Raw genomic sequence first — 18,315 nt, forward strand, 5'->3', positions numbered from 1 at the left:
ATATCTTATGTGTTTAAAGCTTGTTTCTATCCTGTCGTGGGAATTCTGCTGGGACGTTTGGGGGAGGTGGCTGAAGGGTCCATAAAAGCGACGCTTTAAGCCCGGGAAAGTCAGAATCCGCATTCCGTGTATTGCGATCATTGAAGCTTATGAAATAAACGAACTGAACTCAGTTACTTTGTTTCGAGTCCTTTGAGGTTCCTTACACTTTTCCATTAATTGCTGTTTATTCTGACTGTCCATGTTTTAACTAGTATTTGGGATTTTTCCCTATTTATTTTTACCAGCTGCCAACTCCTGATGGTGGACTATTATCACTGATGTTGGCTGTCAAGAGTCTGGGGAGTGATCTTGGATGCCTCCTTATTTATGAAGGCCCAGGTAACGAATGTGGCCAGGGTGGAAATTTTCCATCTTTGGCAGATCAGATAGCTAGCATCCTACTTGTCTCGTACTGACTTGGTCATGGTGACCCATGCAATGGCCACCTCCAGACTAGACTACTATAACTCAATCTACACAGGGCTGCCCTTGAGTTTGCACTGGAAGCTTTAGCTGGCTCAAAATGCAGCTGCACGGGCCCTTATGGGGACTCTGTCAGGATGTGTGCCATGGGGGAAGGAAGGCTGTTGGGCTATTGCTGTGTATTGCTGTGCTTTGCTGATCTGTTGCTGTAATAAACAGACTGAGTCCAGGCAAAGTAACTTCAAACAGTTCTTTATTCACTGGCTTAGACAGATCTGTAGGCAGGACAGGAGAACTCTGGGCTGCCAGAGTTCCATCAGTAGTATAAAACCAGACTATTCCCCCACCCGTGCATAGATATTGTAAACAAAGAGAATTCACACAGAAAGAAGCACACCGAAAGATAGCACACAGACAGGCATATCTCGGCCCTGCTTGCACTCCAGGTAAACTGCCAACAGAAGAGTTGGCGCGCAGTCAGGTGGGAACCAAGGTCAAAATACCCAGCACTTGACAGTTACTTCCCACAGGTGTCTTATCTGCCTATGTAACCTTGGCAGTAACTTAAAGTAAATGTTATGCTGTTCAGTTTGTCATGTTGTGGGGGGGGGGGAACACTGAAGTATATTATCGTCTGTTCTGAGAGAGTGGCTCAGAACAGACTTCTGCCTTTTTTCTGCTTGTAGCAATAAAATATTTGAACTTTCAAGTGTTTCATTGTCTACGCAGAGGAGTTCTGACAGACTCTGTGGCAGGAACGTATCCAACCAGTGTTTCACCAGCTGCATGGGCTACAGGTGCGATACCAGATCAGGTTCAAAGTTTTGGTATTAACCTTTAAAACCCTAACTGGTCTGGGACTATTGTACCTGTGGGATCACATCTCCCAATACGTCTTCCAAAAGGCACTCCATTCTGCACACACTTTGGCCCCAAAACAATCTGCCTGTCTGCAACCAGAACCAGAGCTTTCTCAGTGAAATGCCAGTGAAATGCTCTCAAGTTAAGACCCTTTGGGGCCTGTTACACTTCTGTGAGGCCTGCAAGATGGTGCTATTCTGCCAGGCCTGTGGTTGAGCACTACAATGGTATTCCACCTGGTTGGCCTCCCTTTTCCTGTTCCCTCTCCTGTCCTTTAATTTCTTTGCCTTTTGTTTCCTAGTGTGGTCGTATATTTACACCCGCCCACTCCACCCACCAACTGAATGATAGAAGACATTAAGGCACCAGGACTTTTGTATGGTAATTGTATTTTAATTGATATAAACTGCCCTGAGCCCATTCAACAAAGAAGGGCAGCCTATACAGTTTAATTAAATGAATAAATAAAATTGGGGGGATGAGGTGACAGAGTGAAACAGGTACAGAAACTGCATGGATACTGGACTAGAGGAACAGACGCAACTTGCTGTGTTCTGGACACTCTGCTCCCTCATTTACCCCTGCCCCCACTGCCAGAACCTCTTTTTATGTGATCTGAAAGAAGAAAAGTTTGGATTTATATCCCCCCTTTCTCTCCTGCAGGAGACTCCTCAAGGGGCTTACAATCTCCTTGCCCTTCCCCCCTCACAACAAACACCCTGTGAGGTGGGTGGGACTGAGAGAGCTCAGAAGAGCTGTGACTAGCCCAAGGTCACCCAGCTGGCATGTGCGGGAGTGTACAGGCTAATCTGAATTCCCCAGATAAGCCTCCACAGCTCAGGTGGCAGAGCTGGGAATCAAACCCGGTTCCTCCAGATTAGATACATGAGCTCTTAACCTCCTACGACACTGCAGACTTCCCTTTATTATTAGAGATTGCCCAAGAAACAGGAAAGCAGCCACACAGTAGTCACAGTGTAGTTTTTGGAAACATCTTCACAGTGATGAAGTGGTTCTTATGGAGCACCTTCCCTATGAGGAGAGGCTGCAGCGTTTGGGACTCTTTAGTTTGGAGAGGAGGCGGCTGAGGGGGGATATGATTGAAGTCTATAAAATTATGCATGGGGTAGAAAATGTTGACAGAGAGAAATTTTTCTCTCTTTCTCACAATACTAGAACCAGGGGGCATTCATTGAAAATGCTGGGGGGAAGAATTAGGACTAATAAAAGGAAACACTTCTTCACGCAACGTGTGATTGGTGTTTGGAATATGCTGCCACAGGAGGTGGTGATGGCCACTAACCTGGATAGCTTTAAAAGGGGCTTGGACAGATTTATGGAGGAGAAGTTGATTTATGGCTACCAATCTTGATCCTCTTTGTTCTGAGATTGCAAATGCCTTAACAGACCAGGTGATCGGGAGCAACAGCCGCAGAAGGCCATTGCGTTCACATCCTACATGTGAGCTCCCAAAGGCACCTGGTGGGCCACTGCGAGTAGCAGAGAGCTGGACTAGATGGACTTTGGTCTGATCCAGCTGGCTTCTTCTTATGTTCTTATGTTCTTATGCTCTTATGTCTACTGCTTCCTCCCTAGCCTGCTTTCTAGGGAGGAAAAAATGCTAGTACAAAGAATACTACCATGCAGATAAAGCTCAAGTTACATCATATCATGGCTTCAATGAAGTAATAAGAACATTAGGAATCCTCTTCATTCGTTTGGTAACTTGGGCCACACCACCTGGAAGTATTCATCAGCAACTGATTGACACAAGCTGGAACTAAAGAAACCCCACAAACCCTCCTAACTCACCTTTTCCTCTTCAGAAATTTCAACCATTTGGGGAGGGGCAGGAGGAGCTCTCTTCTTCATCAGCACCAAAATATCTAACAAAGAAAAGGAAAAGGAGTCAGCTGGGCTGGAGGAAGGTGCACAAGAGTGAGCTGCTGGGGAGGGAAGCGCTTTGAGGGCCTGCATGGTGTAGTGGTTCAGAGCAGCGCATTCTGATCTGGAGAACCAGGTTTGATTCCCTACTTCTCCCCAGGAAGCCTGCTGGGTGAAATGGGGCTATTATCTAAACTCTGTCAGCCCCATCTACCACACAAGAAGTCTGCTGTGGGGAGGTGAGAGGAAGGCAATTGTAAGCGACTTTGAGAAAACAGCAGCATAAAAAACCAACTTGTAGCCTTCTGGAGATGAGTTTTCATGTGGTTCTTTTGTCTGGTTTGTTGCTGAGTGTGGAATGTCTGCCTGGGGTTGACATCTGGTCCTGCCCTCTGATGTTGCTGTAGAGAGTTGGGAGCTGTGAACTTTTAGGATTCCTCCTTCTCAGAGGTGCAAGCTGAATGGCGAAAGCCAGAGGCTCTTGGTCTGGGAACCCTCAAAGAAGCTTTATGTGTTGCCGTTTTTGGTTTTGATAACCGCTAGACCAGGCCTGTAAGTTTCTGGTTATATCAACACACCAAAGTAAATTCTAGGGTAAAGGAATCCACCTGGAAGGTGACGATGAATGCCCAAGGCTCATTTCCAGTCGCCTGCATAAAGTGTGTCATGTTTGTTTCCCTTCCAGTATGGATTTTACTTGTGAAAAATATAAACTTATAGAGCTCTTAGAAAAGAAGGTTTGGCGCCTGGAAAGAAGGGCTGCTACCCTCTACAAGAGCAAGAAAGGTGAGGAGTGGTCAAATGGTGGCAACAGCTGCACAAGACAAAGAAGCCTCCCTGCAGGAGGAGTTGGTAGAGGGTAAAGGATGGAATACAGTCTGCAGGTCAGAGTAGACCCATTCTGCCTCAGTCCATGTGGGAACAAATAGCACAGCTGTAAACACCATCATACATATTAAGGCTGAATGTGAAGCTCTCAGGAGACAACTGATGAGAATGGGGGCACAGGATAAGAACTAGCCTGCTGGATCAGACCAGAGTCCATTTAGTCCAGCACTCTGCTACCTGCAGTGGCCCACCAGGTGCCTTTGGGAGCTCACGTGCAGGATGTGAAAGCAATGGCCTTCTGCTGCTGCTGCTGCTCCTGAGCACCTGGTCTGCTAAGGCATTTGCAATCTGAGATCAAGGAGGATCAAGATTGGTAGCCATATTTATTTATTTATTTATTTATTTTTTGAACTTATATACCGCCCCATCCCCAAGGGGCTCTGGGCGGTGTACAACATTAAAAAGACAATATAAGCAATTAAAACATTTAAAAGCAGCGAAAACCATAAGATATTTCCAATAATATAATAAACTACAGTAAAATAGATGGCGTTCAGCAATCTGCTATTGTTATTCTGTCCCTTCCCTAAAGGGGGAAACAGTATCCCATATTCCGATCTAAAAATCACCCCCACTTCCAAAAGGGAGGAGTGGCGAGTCTAAGATGACAACTGACCCCGGTATCAGAGCCGGGGGCAAAGGGGCACCATCAACGGCTGGTTCCTCCGAAGGCCCGGCGGAACAGCTCCGTCTTACAGGCCCTGCGGAACTCACCGAGGTCCCGCAGGGCCCGGACAGTTGGAGGGAGAGCGTTCCACCAGGCCGGGGCCAGAGCTGTAAAGGCTCTGGCCCGTGTGGAGGCCAGCCGTATCGCCGAGGGGCCAGGGACCACCAGTAGATTGGCCTCCACTGATCGAAGAGGCCGTGCAGGGACGTATGGGGTGATGCGGTCCCGAAGATATGACGGTCCCAGACCGCGTAAGGCCTTAAAGGTCAGCACCAGCACCTTGAAAGTGATCCGGAATTCCACCGGAAGCCAGTGCAGCTGATGCAGTATAGGCTGGATATGTGCCCAGGTGGCGCTGCCTGTAAGCAGGCGCGCTGCTGCGTGCTGGACCAGTTTTAATCTCCGGATCAAACGCAAGGGAAGGCCCGCGTAGAGCGAGTTACAATAGTCTAATCTGGAGGTGACCGTTGCGTGGATCACAGTGGCTAGGTCCGCTTGGGAGAGGAAGGGCGCCAGCCGCCGGGCCTGACGGAGGTGGAAAAAAGCAGCCCGGGTTGTATGGGCCACCTGGGTCTCCATTGATAGAGACAAATCCAGGTGGACCCCCAGGCTGCGAACGGAGGGGGTCGGCGCCAAAGTGGCCCCCTCCCACACCGGCGGCTGGAAAGACCCTCCCCCCCCTTCACGGCCGAGCCAGAGGATCTCCGTCTTCGATGGATTCAGTTTTAACCTGCTCTGCCGCAACCAACCAGCGACCGCCTCCAGACAGTGCTGTAGAGCCACAGGGGCGGCGGCTGCTCCCCCCTCCATCAACAGAACGAGCTGTGTGTCATCTGCATACTGATGACAAATCAGCCCGAAACTCCGTACCAGCTGAGCAAGAGGTCGCATATAGATATTAAATAGCAGCGGGGATAAAAGTGCCCCCTGGGGTACACCGCATTTAAGCGGGCACTTCCGGGAGGCTTGATCCCCGCACCTCACTTGCTGACTCCGGCCCCGGAGAAACGAGACAATCCATTGAAGGACAGTGCCTCGCACTCCGGAGGCAGCCAGGCGGTGGGTCAAAAGATCGTGGTCGACCACGTCAAACGCTGCGGTGAGATCTAACAACAAGCTGTCAAGCTGAATACGGAGTGTATCTGTGACAGCGACGAGAACAGTCTCCGTCCCATGCCCAGCACGGAAGCCGGACTGGAAGGGGTCAAAAGCCAATGCGTCATCCAGAAACCCTTGAAGCTGCTCCAACACCACTCTCTCAATTACCTTCCCCAGAAACGAAAGATTCGAGACGGGGCGGTAATTGGCCAGATCGCTCGGATCTAATGATGGTCTTTTTAAGAGTGGGCGGACCACTGCCTCCTTCAACCCATCCGGGAAGACTCCTTGCTCAAGGGAGCCATTGATTATACTCAACAGATGGGGTCGTAGCTCCGCCTGGCAGGTTTTCACAAGCCAGGACGGGCACGGATCCAGAGGACAAGTAGTAGGTCTAACAGCAGCTAAGGTTCTGTCAACAGCAGCTTCAGAGAGCAGGGAAAACTGGGCCAAACAAGGGCCCGAAGACGGCAAGGGAGTCTCCAGTTCACTAATTGTAGCCAACGTGGATGGAAGGTCATGGCGGAGCGACGCGATTTTGTCCGCGAAAAAGCTCATAAATGCCTCACAGCTAATGCTCAATTGAGAATTTGAAGATCTCTCCGATAAGGAGGTCAATGACCGAATTATACGAAACAATTGTGCTGGGCGAGAGCTAGCGGATGCGAGGGAGGAGGAGAAGAAAGCCCTCTTCACCTCCTTCGTTGCCACCTCATAGGCTTTCATAAGCGTCCTATAAGATGTTCGCGCAGCTTCGTCACGAGTTTTCCTCCACACTCGCTCTAGACGTCTAAGTTCCCGCTTCATACGGCGCAACTCCTCAGTATACCATGGAGTGCGCCGTGAGCGGGGGCGTAGAGGACGCCGGGGGGCAACAGCATCGATGGCATCGGAGAGACGGGAGTACCAGTCCTCCACCTGCTCATCGAGCGTGCCGGCGGGTTCAGGGTCCTGCAGAGCATTCAGGAAGCCAAGTGGATCCATAAGTCTCCGCGGGCGGGCCTAAATCGGCCCGTCGCCTAGACGGGGGTGATGCGGCAGGTCCACCCGCACCTTCAGGGCATAGTGGTCGGACCATGGCACTCTTTCAGTAGAGGATACGACCAGGTTTATCCCCAACCCGAAGACCAAATCCAGCGTGTGCCCAGCCTCATGGGTGGGGCCAGAATTTATTAAGGAGAGGCCTAGCGTCGCCATGGATGACACTAGGTCCGCAGCCGCTGTACATGAGGCAGCGTCGACATGGACGTTGAAGTCCCCCAGAACAATAAGCTTGGGGAACCGCAACGCCCAGTCTGACACCACCTCCAGCAGCTGTGGCAGGCCGCTTCCTGGTGCGCTAGGCGACCGGTACACCAGGAGAACGGCCAATCTCTCCGGGGCCAACCACTCCAGGCCGACACATTCTATGCCGGTGACCTCCGGGACGGGGACTGCCCTAAAGGGAATAGATTCACGGATGAACAGTGCTACACCGCCCCCCCGGCCCTGTGTTCGTGATTGGTGGAGGCACGCGAAACCCGGGGCGACCGCTCAAGGCACGGTCTCACCTTCGCGCACCCAGGTCTCGGTGATACATGCCAGGTCCACCTGTTGGGCTCCGAGAAAATCTCGGAGCACCATGGTCTTATTGTTGATGGACCTGGCATTAATTAACACCAAAGACGAAGCAGAGTGTCCCTGATCCCAACCACCATCGTTTCTCGGGATAGGTCGGAGGTCAGAAGGCAGGCGAGCATAGTTATATCTCGTGTGTCTTCTATCATATGGCCGCCGCCTACCGCAGTATCTACCCCGTCCCATTAATACAGGGATCCCCAGCCCCAGAGTTGGTGCCCCCATGACTCTGCCAAACCTCCCTCTTGCCTAAAAAGCCTGACTAACACTTTACAGTATATATCTAAACACAATTATGTTAAGCTAGTCCTACCCTATCAACCTTAATCTAAGAACCTTAATCTAAAGGATGGGTCAGGATAAGCCAAAAATAAATACAAGTTCAAATCTGATAGACTACCCACAATACATACAGTTCAATTCTGATAGCTACCCACAATTCATATTAACAATACAAATTATCCGGTCTAACCAGAGCAGTAAAACAGGGAATTAGGGGGGAGAAGATTGCAGATCAGGGGGTGCCAAATAATGATGAAGGGAGCCCTAAGGTGGCACTATGGCCACTATGGCCACCAAGACTCCCAGTGTGGTTGGTGGCAGTAATAATGAAGGCCTGCTATAATGTACGTTCTGCTGCACAAACGGTAGGTCCGGGGCTCACACCACCCGAGCCAACCGTATAAATGCTGGGCCAGCAAAAGGGTTATCACACGGTGTTCAAGGGTTATAGTCCAGGTGATGATTAAAAAGCCTCTGCCACTGGCTAACCCGGGTAACCCTAGGATGACAGATAGGGAGTGTGAACGTAGCCTCCCGGGACGTGTCGCGCTCAGCTCTCTCACCGCTGGCTCGCCCGTCCTAAGGAGGTAGACAATGATGTCATCAAGTACACATACTTTCACAAGTCTCCACCGTGTAGTTGATCTTTCTAGTAGGTTCCACCAACTATGCCACTGAAAGCGTCCAATGTCCTGGCTCCCTATTAAAGTTCCATCCTGATAGATGCCAAATCGTAATGACAGCCTCTGCTGTGATAAAATAGGTGTAAAAGGTGCAGGGCCCGCAATACCAAGGTTGGCCACAGGGCCGATCGTTCTACTGCCCCCAGTGGCGAAACGCGGAACTGCCCTTGCCGTGTCTGTTGGTATTTTCCTATGGGAGTCTCCGGCTGGCGGCGGCCATGATGGGAAGTAAAAGGGAGTTACTGCCACTAACTCCCGGTGCCGCAGCCACCAGAACTTTACAAGTCTCTTGTCAGGCGCTACGTTGTTCTGTGGAGCGTCGCACCGCGTTGTAAACGCTGCGTTACCAAGAGCTTTAGCCGGCGACGACCGCTCTGAAGGGTGGGAGGGAGTCTCTGCCACTGATTTCCAGCGTTGCCCAGAGGCTCCGTCTCCGGCTATAGATTGACTTCTCCTCCATAAATCTGTCCAAGCCCCTTTTAAAGCTATCCAGGTTAGTGGCCATCACCACCTCCTGTGGCAGCATATTCCAAACACCAATCACGTGTTGTGTGAAGAAATGTTTCCTTTTATTAGTCCTAATTCTTCCCCCCAGCATTTTAAATGAATGCCCCCTGGTTCTAGTATTGTGAGAAAGAGAGAAAAATTTCTCTCTGTCAACATTTTCTACCCCCTGCATAATTTTATAGACTTCAATCATATCCCCCCTCAGCCGCCTCCTCTCCAAACTAAAGAGTCCCAAACGCTGCAGCCACTCCTCATAAGGAAGGTGCTCCAATCCTTCAATCATCCTCGTTGTCCTTCTCTGCACTTTTTCTATCTCTTCAATATCCTTTTTGAGATGTGGCGACCAGATCTAAACACAGTATTCCAAGTGCGGTCGCACCACGGCTTCATATAAGGGCATGACAATCCTTGCAGTTTTATTATTAACTCCTTTCCTAATTATCCCCAGCATAGAGTTTGCCTTTTTCACAGCTGCCATGCATTGAGTTGACATTCCCATGGAACTATCAACTAAGACGCCCAAATCCCTTTCCTGGTCTGTGATTGATAGCACTGACCCCTGTAGCGTGTATGTGAAGTTTGGATTTTTTGCCCCTATGTGCATCACTTTGCATTTTGCTACATTGAACTGCATTTGCCATTTCTTAGCCCAATCACCTAATTTATTAAGGTCTGCTTGGAGCTCTTCGCAATCCTTTGTGGTTCTCACCACCCTACATAATTTGGTATCATCTGCAAACTTGGCCACCACGCTACCCATCCCTACTTCCAGGTCATTTATGAATAAGTTAAAGAGCACTGGTCCCAATACGGATCCTTGGGGGACACCACTCCCTACATCTCTCCATTGTGAGAACTTCCCATTTACACCCACTCTTTGTTTCCTGTTCCTCAACCAGGTTTTAATCCACAGGAGGACTTCCCCTCTTATTCCTTCATTGCTGAGTTTTCTCAACAGTCTCTGGTGAGGAACTTTGTCAAAAGCCTTTTGGAAATCCAAGTAGACAATGTCCGCTGGTTCCCCCTTATCCACATGCCTGTTTACACCCTCAAAGAACTCTAGTAAGTTTGTAAGACATGACTTGCCTCTGCAAAAGCCATGCTGACTCTACCTCAGCAGGTCTTGCTTTTCTACTTGTTTAATAATTTTATCTTTAATGATAGATTCTACTAATTTACTAGGAACAGATGTCAAACTGACCGGCCTGTAATTTCCTGGGTCCCCCTAGACCCTTTCTTAAAGATTGGTGTGACATTGGCCATCTTCCAGTCTTCAGGGATGGAGGCTGATTTCAGGGATAAGTTGCATATTAAAGTGAAAAGATCAGCAATTTCATGCTTGAGCTCTTTAAGAACTCTTGGATGAATGCAATCTGGGCCAGGGGATTTGGTAGCATTTAGTTTATCAATGGCTGCCAGAACTTCTTCCTTGTCTACCACTATCTTCTCTAGTTCCTTGGATTCACCTCCTAAGAAGCTTGGTTCAGGTGCAGGAATTTTCCTCACTTCCTCTTGGGTGAAGACAGATGCAAAGAATTCATTCAGCTTCTCTGCAATCTCTCTGTCATCTTTTAGCACACCTTTTGTTCCTTTGTCATCTAACGGGCCTACCGCTTCCCTAGCTGGCTTCCTGCTTTTGATGTACTTGAAAAACTGTTTGTTGCTGGTCTTGATGTTCACAGCCATGCGTTCCTCATAAACCTTTTTTGCCTCCCTTACAGCTAGCTTTCTTTTCTTTTGCCACCATTTGTGTTCTCTCTGGTATTCTTCATCAGTTAAGTTGGACTTCCATTTTCTAAGAGATATCTTTTTTCCCCCTAATAATTTCCTCAACGTCCCTTGTTAACCATGGTGGCTTTCTTTTGGACTGGGCGCTGCCTTTCCTAGCATGGGGAACACATTCCAGCTGAGCTTTTAAGACTGTGTTTTTAAATAACCTCCAAGCACCTTGGACATTTTTGACTCTCTTAATTTTCCCTTTCAGCTTCCTGCGCACTATCCCCCTCATCTTTGAGAAATTTCCCTTTCTGAAGGCAAATGTAACTACATTAGTAGTTGTCGCTTGTTCGCATGCAGAGATACTGAACCTGACAGCATTGTGGTCGCTGTTCCCTATCGGCTCAACAACACTGACTTCCCGCACCAGGTCCTGGGTCCCACATAGAATTAGATCTAGGATCACATCTCCCCTGGTTGGTTCTACAACCATCTGCTTTAAGCCACAGTCATTTAGCATATCCAGGAATGCTCTCTCCTTACTATGACCTGAACATGCATTTTTCCAGTTTATAATCGCCCATTAAAATCGCCCATTACCAGTTTAAAATCGCCCATTATCCAGTTTAAAATCGCCCATTACCACGACATTTTTGCTTTTGTTGGCCTCTCTAATTTCTTTTTCCATCTCAGAATCCTCTTGTGCGCTTTGGTCAGGGGGACGATAATATATTCCTAATGTTAAACTATGCTTCACCCCTGTTATTGATATCCACAGTGCTTCTGTAGAGGAATCAGCTCCCCCCTGCATTGTCTATTTTATGTGACACTATGCTCTCTTTGATGTAGAGGGCCACCCCACCCCCAATACGCCCTGTCCTTTCCTTCCTGTAGATAACAGCATCCCACTGGTTCTCCTCATTCCACCATGTCTCTGTGATGCCCACTATATCAATGTCCTCCTTCAAAACTCTGTACTCCAACTCCCCCATTTTAGGTCAAATGCTTCTACTATTAGCATAGAGGTTCTATTCTCTTTGATCCTTTCCATCAGGTGGAGAGAAATAAGATAGAAAATAATGGAGGTGAACCACTGAGACCATCCTAGCACACAATGTACTTCACCTATCAAGGCTGGGGAAGAAGATGTTTGGCAGAAACCTGGGGAGATTCATTAGGAGGGCTTCAACTGACACCACAAGGGGAAGAAGATAACCAACATAGGGATGTCAATGAAGCACAGCAAACAGCATCTGAGAAGATCAGTCAAATAGAGCCAAAGGGCTTCAGGTATCTACGTACCCTTTCCCAAAGCTTAGGCAATAAGAAGGAAGAGCTTGAGCTTCTAATACAGACAAAGGGATATGATTTAGTAGCAATTACAGAGATTTGATGAGGTGATTTCCATGAAAAAAATGCAATAGTGTATGGATATGAGCTGTTCAAGAAAATCCAAATAGGGTGAAAGAGAAGGTGGAGTGGTGCTTTATGCAAGGACAGGGTTTGCTTGTCAGGATATATTTGTTAAGAGGCAGGTGACAGCCCAGCGCAAAGTATCTGGGTGAGGATAAGGGAAGGAAAGACAAACATTAAGGGAGGCAGAGTGTAAAGGATTCAATGGTGTTGATGGTGAAGTAACCTTGAGTGCATTCCACAGCCCGGGCGATGGGCCAGCTGCATCGGCGGAGACCTTATCTTTGCGCGGGAGATGAGGACTCCGTTCCCATGGGAAGCAGGAAAGGGGGATGGGGTGAATGGTGTTGTAACCTGTGCTTCTGGCGGGAAGTGTCATTCCTGCCACTACGTGTACGTGAGCTTTCTAAGATGTCTTAATAAACGGACTTTTACATCCAAAAAGCCTTTTATTTCTGCTTCTATGGAATTCCTTACAATTGCAGCTGGAATCTGCTAAGGCTGTTTGACCAGGGTGAGGAAATATATGCTTCCTTGAGCAACTTGACAGTGTATCCAGGCAACATGACCTGGTATTCATGACTTCAGTTTTCCTGATGTCTGCTGGGAACTGTGCTACATGTCAAAGAGTCATGCAACAGTAGTAGCTGGGCTGTAGCTTATTCTTAACTGCTAGGTTGGGTTTAGCCTTGGGTTATAGTTATGGGAGGGGATGGTGGGGGCGCCGTTAGGGGGTCAGGGGATTGCAGTTGTATTGGGATGGGCCATATGAGAGAAGGCGGGGGAGAAATGACTGTTTGCCCCCCGTTCTAGCCTCCAACCTATCCCAAGGGATGGGGGTAGCGGGGCTCAGATATTCCCTACTTCGTCCTTAGTGTTGATTAATGCCAGGTCCATCAATACCAAGACCGCAACGCTCTGGGATTTTATTGAGTCCGAGCAGGTGGATCTGGCTTGTATCACCAAAACCTGAGTGCGCGATGGTGAGACAGTGTCCTTATCCGAGGTTTCACCTCTGGGTTTCACGTGTATCCACCAATCTCGAACTCAGGGCCAGGTGTCAAGACTGCAACTCCCAGCATGCACCAGCTCCCACCTTTTTCCAAAAAGAGCAGGAAAACAAACTGAGAAGCTACATCCCACCGGAGCTTCAGAACCAATGGGAGCCAAGAGTTGGAGGGAGGGGAAAAGTTGATTGGTTGGTGCCTGTTTTTGTAAATAGAATAAATACTGGAACCGAGGACAAGAATCCTCCGTTCCAGCACCCTGTAGCTAGGGTGACATAGTTCAATAAAGTTCATTCCTTTTTATTAAGCAGACTTTGAGTGTGTTCAGCCTTACACCGGAGGGCGGGGGCAGTGTGGCATTGTTCATCCAGGATTCGATCCCCTTCAGAGTAATCCCCATCCCCGGTATGGAGTGTGCTGGCCTGGAGTGGATGTCCTTGGAGAGGTTGGCTGTCTTCCTGGTGTACCGGTAGCCTAGCACACCGGGGGATGGCCTGCCGCAGCTGCTGGAGGCGGTGGCTGAATGGGCGTTGCGGTTCCCCAGGCTGATTGTCTTGGGTGATTTCAACGCCCATATCGACACCTCCCCATGTTCAGCGGCTGTGGACCTAGTGTTATCCATAGCGACGCTAGGACTCTCCTTGATAAATTCTGGCCCCACCCATGAGGCTGGTCTTACTCTGGATCTGGTCTTTGGGTCAGGAGTCAACATGGTTGTATCCTCGAGTGCCAAGGTGCGACTATTATGCCCTGAAAGTCCGGGTGGACCCACCACGCCAACCCTGTCTAGGTGATGGACAGATTTTTGTCTGCCCATAGAGACTTATGTATCCAATTGGATTCCTGAATGCTCTGCGGGATTCTGAGCCCCCTGGCACCCTTGATGAGCAGGTGGAGAACTGGAATTCCAGGCTCTCTAATGCCATTGAGGTGATTGCTCCCTAGTGTCAGGATGCCTAGTGGGTGCGGGGGATGATTAACACTTCGGGTTTCTGGGGGAATGGGAAAGTTACTCTATGTATCATTTTTACTGCTCTCACCACCAGGTGCTGGTGTAGGTCAGCTCCAACAGACTTTTGCTCTTAACAAGCTGCCTACATACTTCATTGTCTGTTCTCATGGGGGGGTGGGTCCTCACTTCATAATACTGTTGTTTGCGCTTGGAAAAGTCAATTCTGGCTTTTCCAAGCTGTCCTCTGGATATATGAATTAACCTCTGTCCTTTATTTTTTATTTATTTATTTATTATTTGATTTGATATACCGCCCTATCCCTGAAGGGCTCAGGGCGGTGAAGAATAAAATATAAAAGCAGACATATGCTAACATATGCTAACAGTTACAGTCTAAAACAATGTCCCACAAAACCCATATGCAACCCTCCCAGGAGCAAAGTAGTGGGTCCTGATGTTGGTAGGGACCCCTGTAGAGCGGGGGGGCGGGGGCATCCTCAGCGGCTGGTCTCTTCGAAGGCCCGGTGGAACAACTTGGTCTTACAGGCCCTGCGGAACTCTCCAAGGTCCCGCAGGGCCCAGACAGCAGGTGGTAGAGTGTTCTACCAGGCAGGGGCCAGAGCCGTAAAGGCCCTGGCCCGAGTAGAGGCCAGCCGCATCATTGAGGGGCTAGGGATTCTCCAGCGACTGCCTCCAAACAATGCTGTAGAGCTGCAAGGGCGGCGGTGGCACCCCCCTACATCAACAGAATGAGCTGAGTGTCATCAGCGTACTGATGACAGATCAGCCCAAAGCTCCGTACCAACTGAGCAAAGGGTCGCATATAGATGTTAAATAACAGTGAGGACAACAATGCCCCCTGAGGCACACCCCAATAGAGCGGGGACCATCCGAGAAGCTTTGTCCCCACACCACATTTGCTGACTCCGCCCCCAGAGGAACGAGAAAATCCATTGAAGGACAGTGCCCCAGACCCCAGAAGCGGCCAGGCGGTGAGCCAAAAGGTCGTGATTGACCACATCAAACGCTGCGGTGAGATCTAACAACACCAGCAGGTCAAGTTGCATACGGAGCGTATCTGTGACAGCGACGAGAACCATCTCCGTCCCATGCCCAGCACGGAAGCCGGACTGGAAGGGATCAAAAGCCGATGTGTCATCCAGGAAACCCTGAAGCTGCTCCAACACCACTCTCTCAATTATCTTCCCCAGAAACGAAAGATTCGAGACCAGATCTCCAGGATCTAACAATGGTCTTTTCAAGAGTGGGCGGACCACTGCCTCCTTCAACCCATCTGGAAAGACTCCTTGCTCAAGAGAGTAATTGATGGTCTTCAACAGGTGGGGTCGCAGCTCCTCCCAGCAGGTTTTAATCAGCCAGGAAGGGCACGGATCCAGAGGACAAGTAGTAGGTCTAAGAGCAGCCAAGGTCCTGTCAACAGCGGCTTCGGAGAGCAGGGAAAACTGGGCCAAACAAAAGCCAGAAGATGACAAGGGAGCCTCCAGTTCGCTAGTTGTAGCTAAAGTGGCAGGAAGGTCCTGGCGGAGTGATGCAACTTCATCTGCAAAAAAGCTCATAAATGCCTCACAGCTAATAGCCAATTCACGATTTGTAGAGCCCTCTGATAGAGAGGTCAAGGATTGAATTATCCGAAATAATTCTGCCGGGCGAGTGCTAGCAGATGCGAGAGAGGAGGAGAAGAAAGCTCTCTTCGCCTCCTTCGTCGCCATCTCATAGGCTTTCATAAACGTCCTATAGGATGTTCGAGCAGCTTCATCACGAGATTTCCTCCACACTTGCTCTAGACGTCTGAGCACCTGTTTACAAGGTGTTTCAATCATTGTGGATCAGATCTGATACCTGGTGACCTCTGCACCCTGCTCGCGGCTTGCTTCCTCGTCGCCATCACAGATATACTCCGCATGCAGCTCAACCATGGCAGATCAGCGCTGCTGGTATTGTTAGACCTGACCGCAGCATTTGATGTGGTCGATCGTGACCTTTTGGTCCACCGCCTGGCTGTTTCCAGGGTATGGGAAACAGTCCAGTGGATTGCCTCGTTTCTCCATGACAGGGGTCAGCAGGTGTAGCGTGGGGACCAGGCCTCCCAAAGATGCCCACTGGATTGCGGTGTGCCCAGGGGGCCTTGTTATCCTTGCTCTTGTTTAACATCTACATGCGACCCCTCACTCAGTTGGTGCGGAGTTTTTGGGCTGGTTTACCATCAATATGCTGATGACACCCAGCTCATTCTGATGATGGAGAGGGCGGTGACCTCTGCCCCAGCAGCTCTACAGCATTGTTTGAAGCAGAGCAGGTTAAAACTTAATCCATCGAAGATGGCAGTGCTTTGGCTGGGCCATGGTGGGGGACACGGGGATTTTCAGCTACCGGTACTGGAGGGGGTCCCTTTAACCCCAACTCCCTATCTCTCCCAGGCTGACCTGGCCACTATGATCCATGCAACGGTCACCTCCAGGTTGGACTATTGTAACTCGCTCTACACGGGCCTTCCCTTGCAGCTGATCCAGAAACTGAAACTGGTCCAGAATGTGGTGGGGCAACTTCTGGTGGGTGGTTCCTTTAGATAACACATCACCCCTGTTTTGCACCATCTTCACTGGCTTCCAGTAGAATTCCGGATCGTTTTCAAGAAGTTGGTGTTAACCTTTAAGGCTCTTCGTGGCCTGGGGCCCTCACCTTCCGGACCATATCACCCCATGTGTCCCAGGTTGGCCTCTGCAATATGAAGAGGCCAACTTACTGACAGTCCCCTGCCCCTCCATAATGTGGCTGGCCTCTACCCGGGCCAAGGCTTTTACAGTCCTAGCCCCAGCCTGGTGGAACACTCTTCCATCAGCTGTCCAGGCCCTGTGAGACCTTAGTGAATTCTGCAGGGCCTGTAAAACTGAATTGTTCCACCGGGCCTTTGGGGAGGCCGGCCGCGGATTGCTTGCCCCCTCTGATGCCCCCGTGTTGTTTGTAAAGCCATCTTTGGCACTGCCGATATAACATCTATTCTGCACTGTAAGTCCCCTCCCGGCCTTGGGATCGGGCGCTACCTCTATTATCGACTGGGTTTGTTAATGCTGCTGTGTTTTCTAGAACTTTAAATCACGGATTTTTATTTAATCATGTATTATTTTTCCACTCACGGTTTTGTTGTACACCGCCCAGAACCCTTCAGGGGTGGGTGGTTTATTAAATCAAATAAATAATAATAATAACAACAACTTTCTGACATGCCTGGCTTCAACTTACTTTTTCAAATGGTGGAAGAAACTATGAGGGCTTGGCCATACTTGACTTAATATTAACCACCAGGCAAAAACTGGTAGATAGGGTGAAGGTGGTAGGGATTTTAGGGGAAAGTGACCAGTTCCTCCTAGCATTCCATTTGCTGTGGAGGGCCAAGGAAGTTCACATATGTTAGATTTTAGTAGGGCAGACTTCAATAAACTCAGGCATGATGAGAGCCAATCTATGGGCAAGACTGAGGGAAGGGAAAGGAGCAAGTGAAGGGTAGGGTCTCCTAAAATAAGAGCTCTTGCAAGCTCAAGGGATCACTATTCCAACCAGTCGCCAATTTGATTGGGTATCCAAGAAGCCTACATGGATGAAAGAGAACTCCATGAGCTAAGGAAGAAATGGAGGGAAGGCAGAAGAGTATTTATGGGTGTAAGGATCTGTTACTCCAGTCAACAAACAAAGACTCAGGAAAGTTTCAAGAGCTTTTTTGGAATTGTGTCAGCCCGAAGTTCAGAAAGCTAAAGCTACCGCTTTGGTCTCTGAACACCAGTTTATACCTATAAGTTCCAACATTGCTCAACCCATAATCCCCCCTCCCTCACATTCCCAAAACATTGCATAAGACTGAATGGTGAGAACAGAGTCATTGTTGTGAGACAGTTGATTCCCCCATACAGGAAATGGCAGATAAGGGGGGAATGTTTAAGCGCTATTCACTAGTCACATGCAGAAGAATGGAAACCTTCTCAGCCTTGGGCAGAGATAAGGCTGGGCCAGCTGTGGCCTTGGAGTGGACGTCAGGCTGAGTATGGTGCAGGCCTGACATTGGGTTGCTAGGCACTGTACATCAGCCATCAAAGAGGCCAAAGCTCAGAGTGAGTTGAGGCAGGCCAAGGAGGCTCACTACAACAAGAAAAACTTCTTCAGATAAGTGAAGAGTAAATGCAAAGTAAAAGAAGTGACAGGCCCACTGCTGGGTGAAAATGGGGAAATTCTAACAGAAAAATTCTGACAGAGAAAATGCCT

The 18,315-nt window shown here is 49.1% G+C and overlaps 1 protein-coding gene across 6 annotated transcripts in view; it reads right to left on the reverse strand.

The window, feature by feature from the left end:
* Window positions 1-18,315, reverse strand: part of UBAC1 (UBA domain containing 1) — a 185,442-nt gene that overhangs the window by 117,464 nt on the left and 49,663 nt on the right. For 5 of the 6 annotated variants that reach the window (XM_048512272.1, XM_048512271.1, XM_048512273.1 and 2 more), the window contains exon 3: window positions 3,139-3,212. The exons of the other annotated variant lie outside the window; for it this stretch is intronic. In XM_048512272.1, the coding sequence (XP_048368229.1) occupies window positions 3,139-3,212 (74 nt within the window). The remainder of the gene's footprint in view (window positions 1-3,138; window positions 3,213-18,315) is intronic. 6 annotated transcript variants of the gene reach the window in all.

Source organism: Sphaerodactylus townsendi, linkage group LG12 (genome assembly GCF_021028975.2).
Source record: "Sphaerodactylus townsendi isolate TG3544 linkage group LG12, MPM_Stown_v2.3, whole genome shotgun sequence".
Taxonomy (NCBI): Eukaryota; Metazoa; Chordata; class Lepidosauria; order Squamata; family Sphaerodactylidae; genus Sphaerodactylus; species Sphaerodactylus townsendi.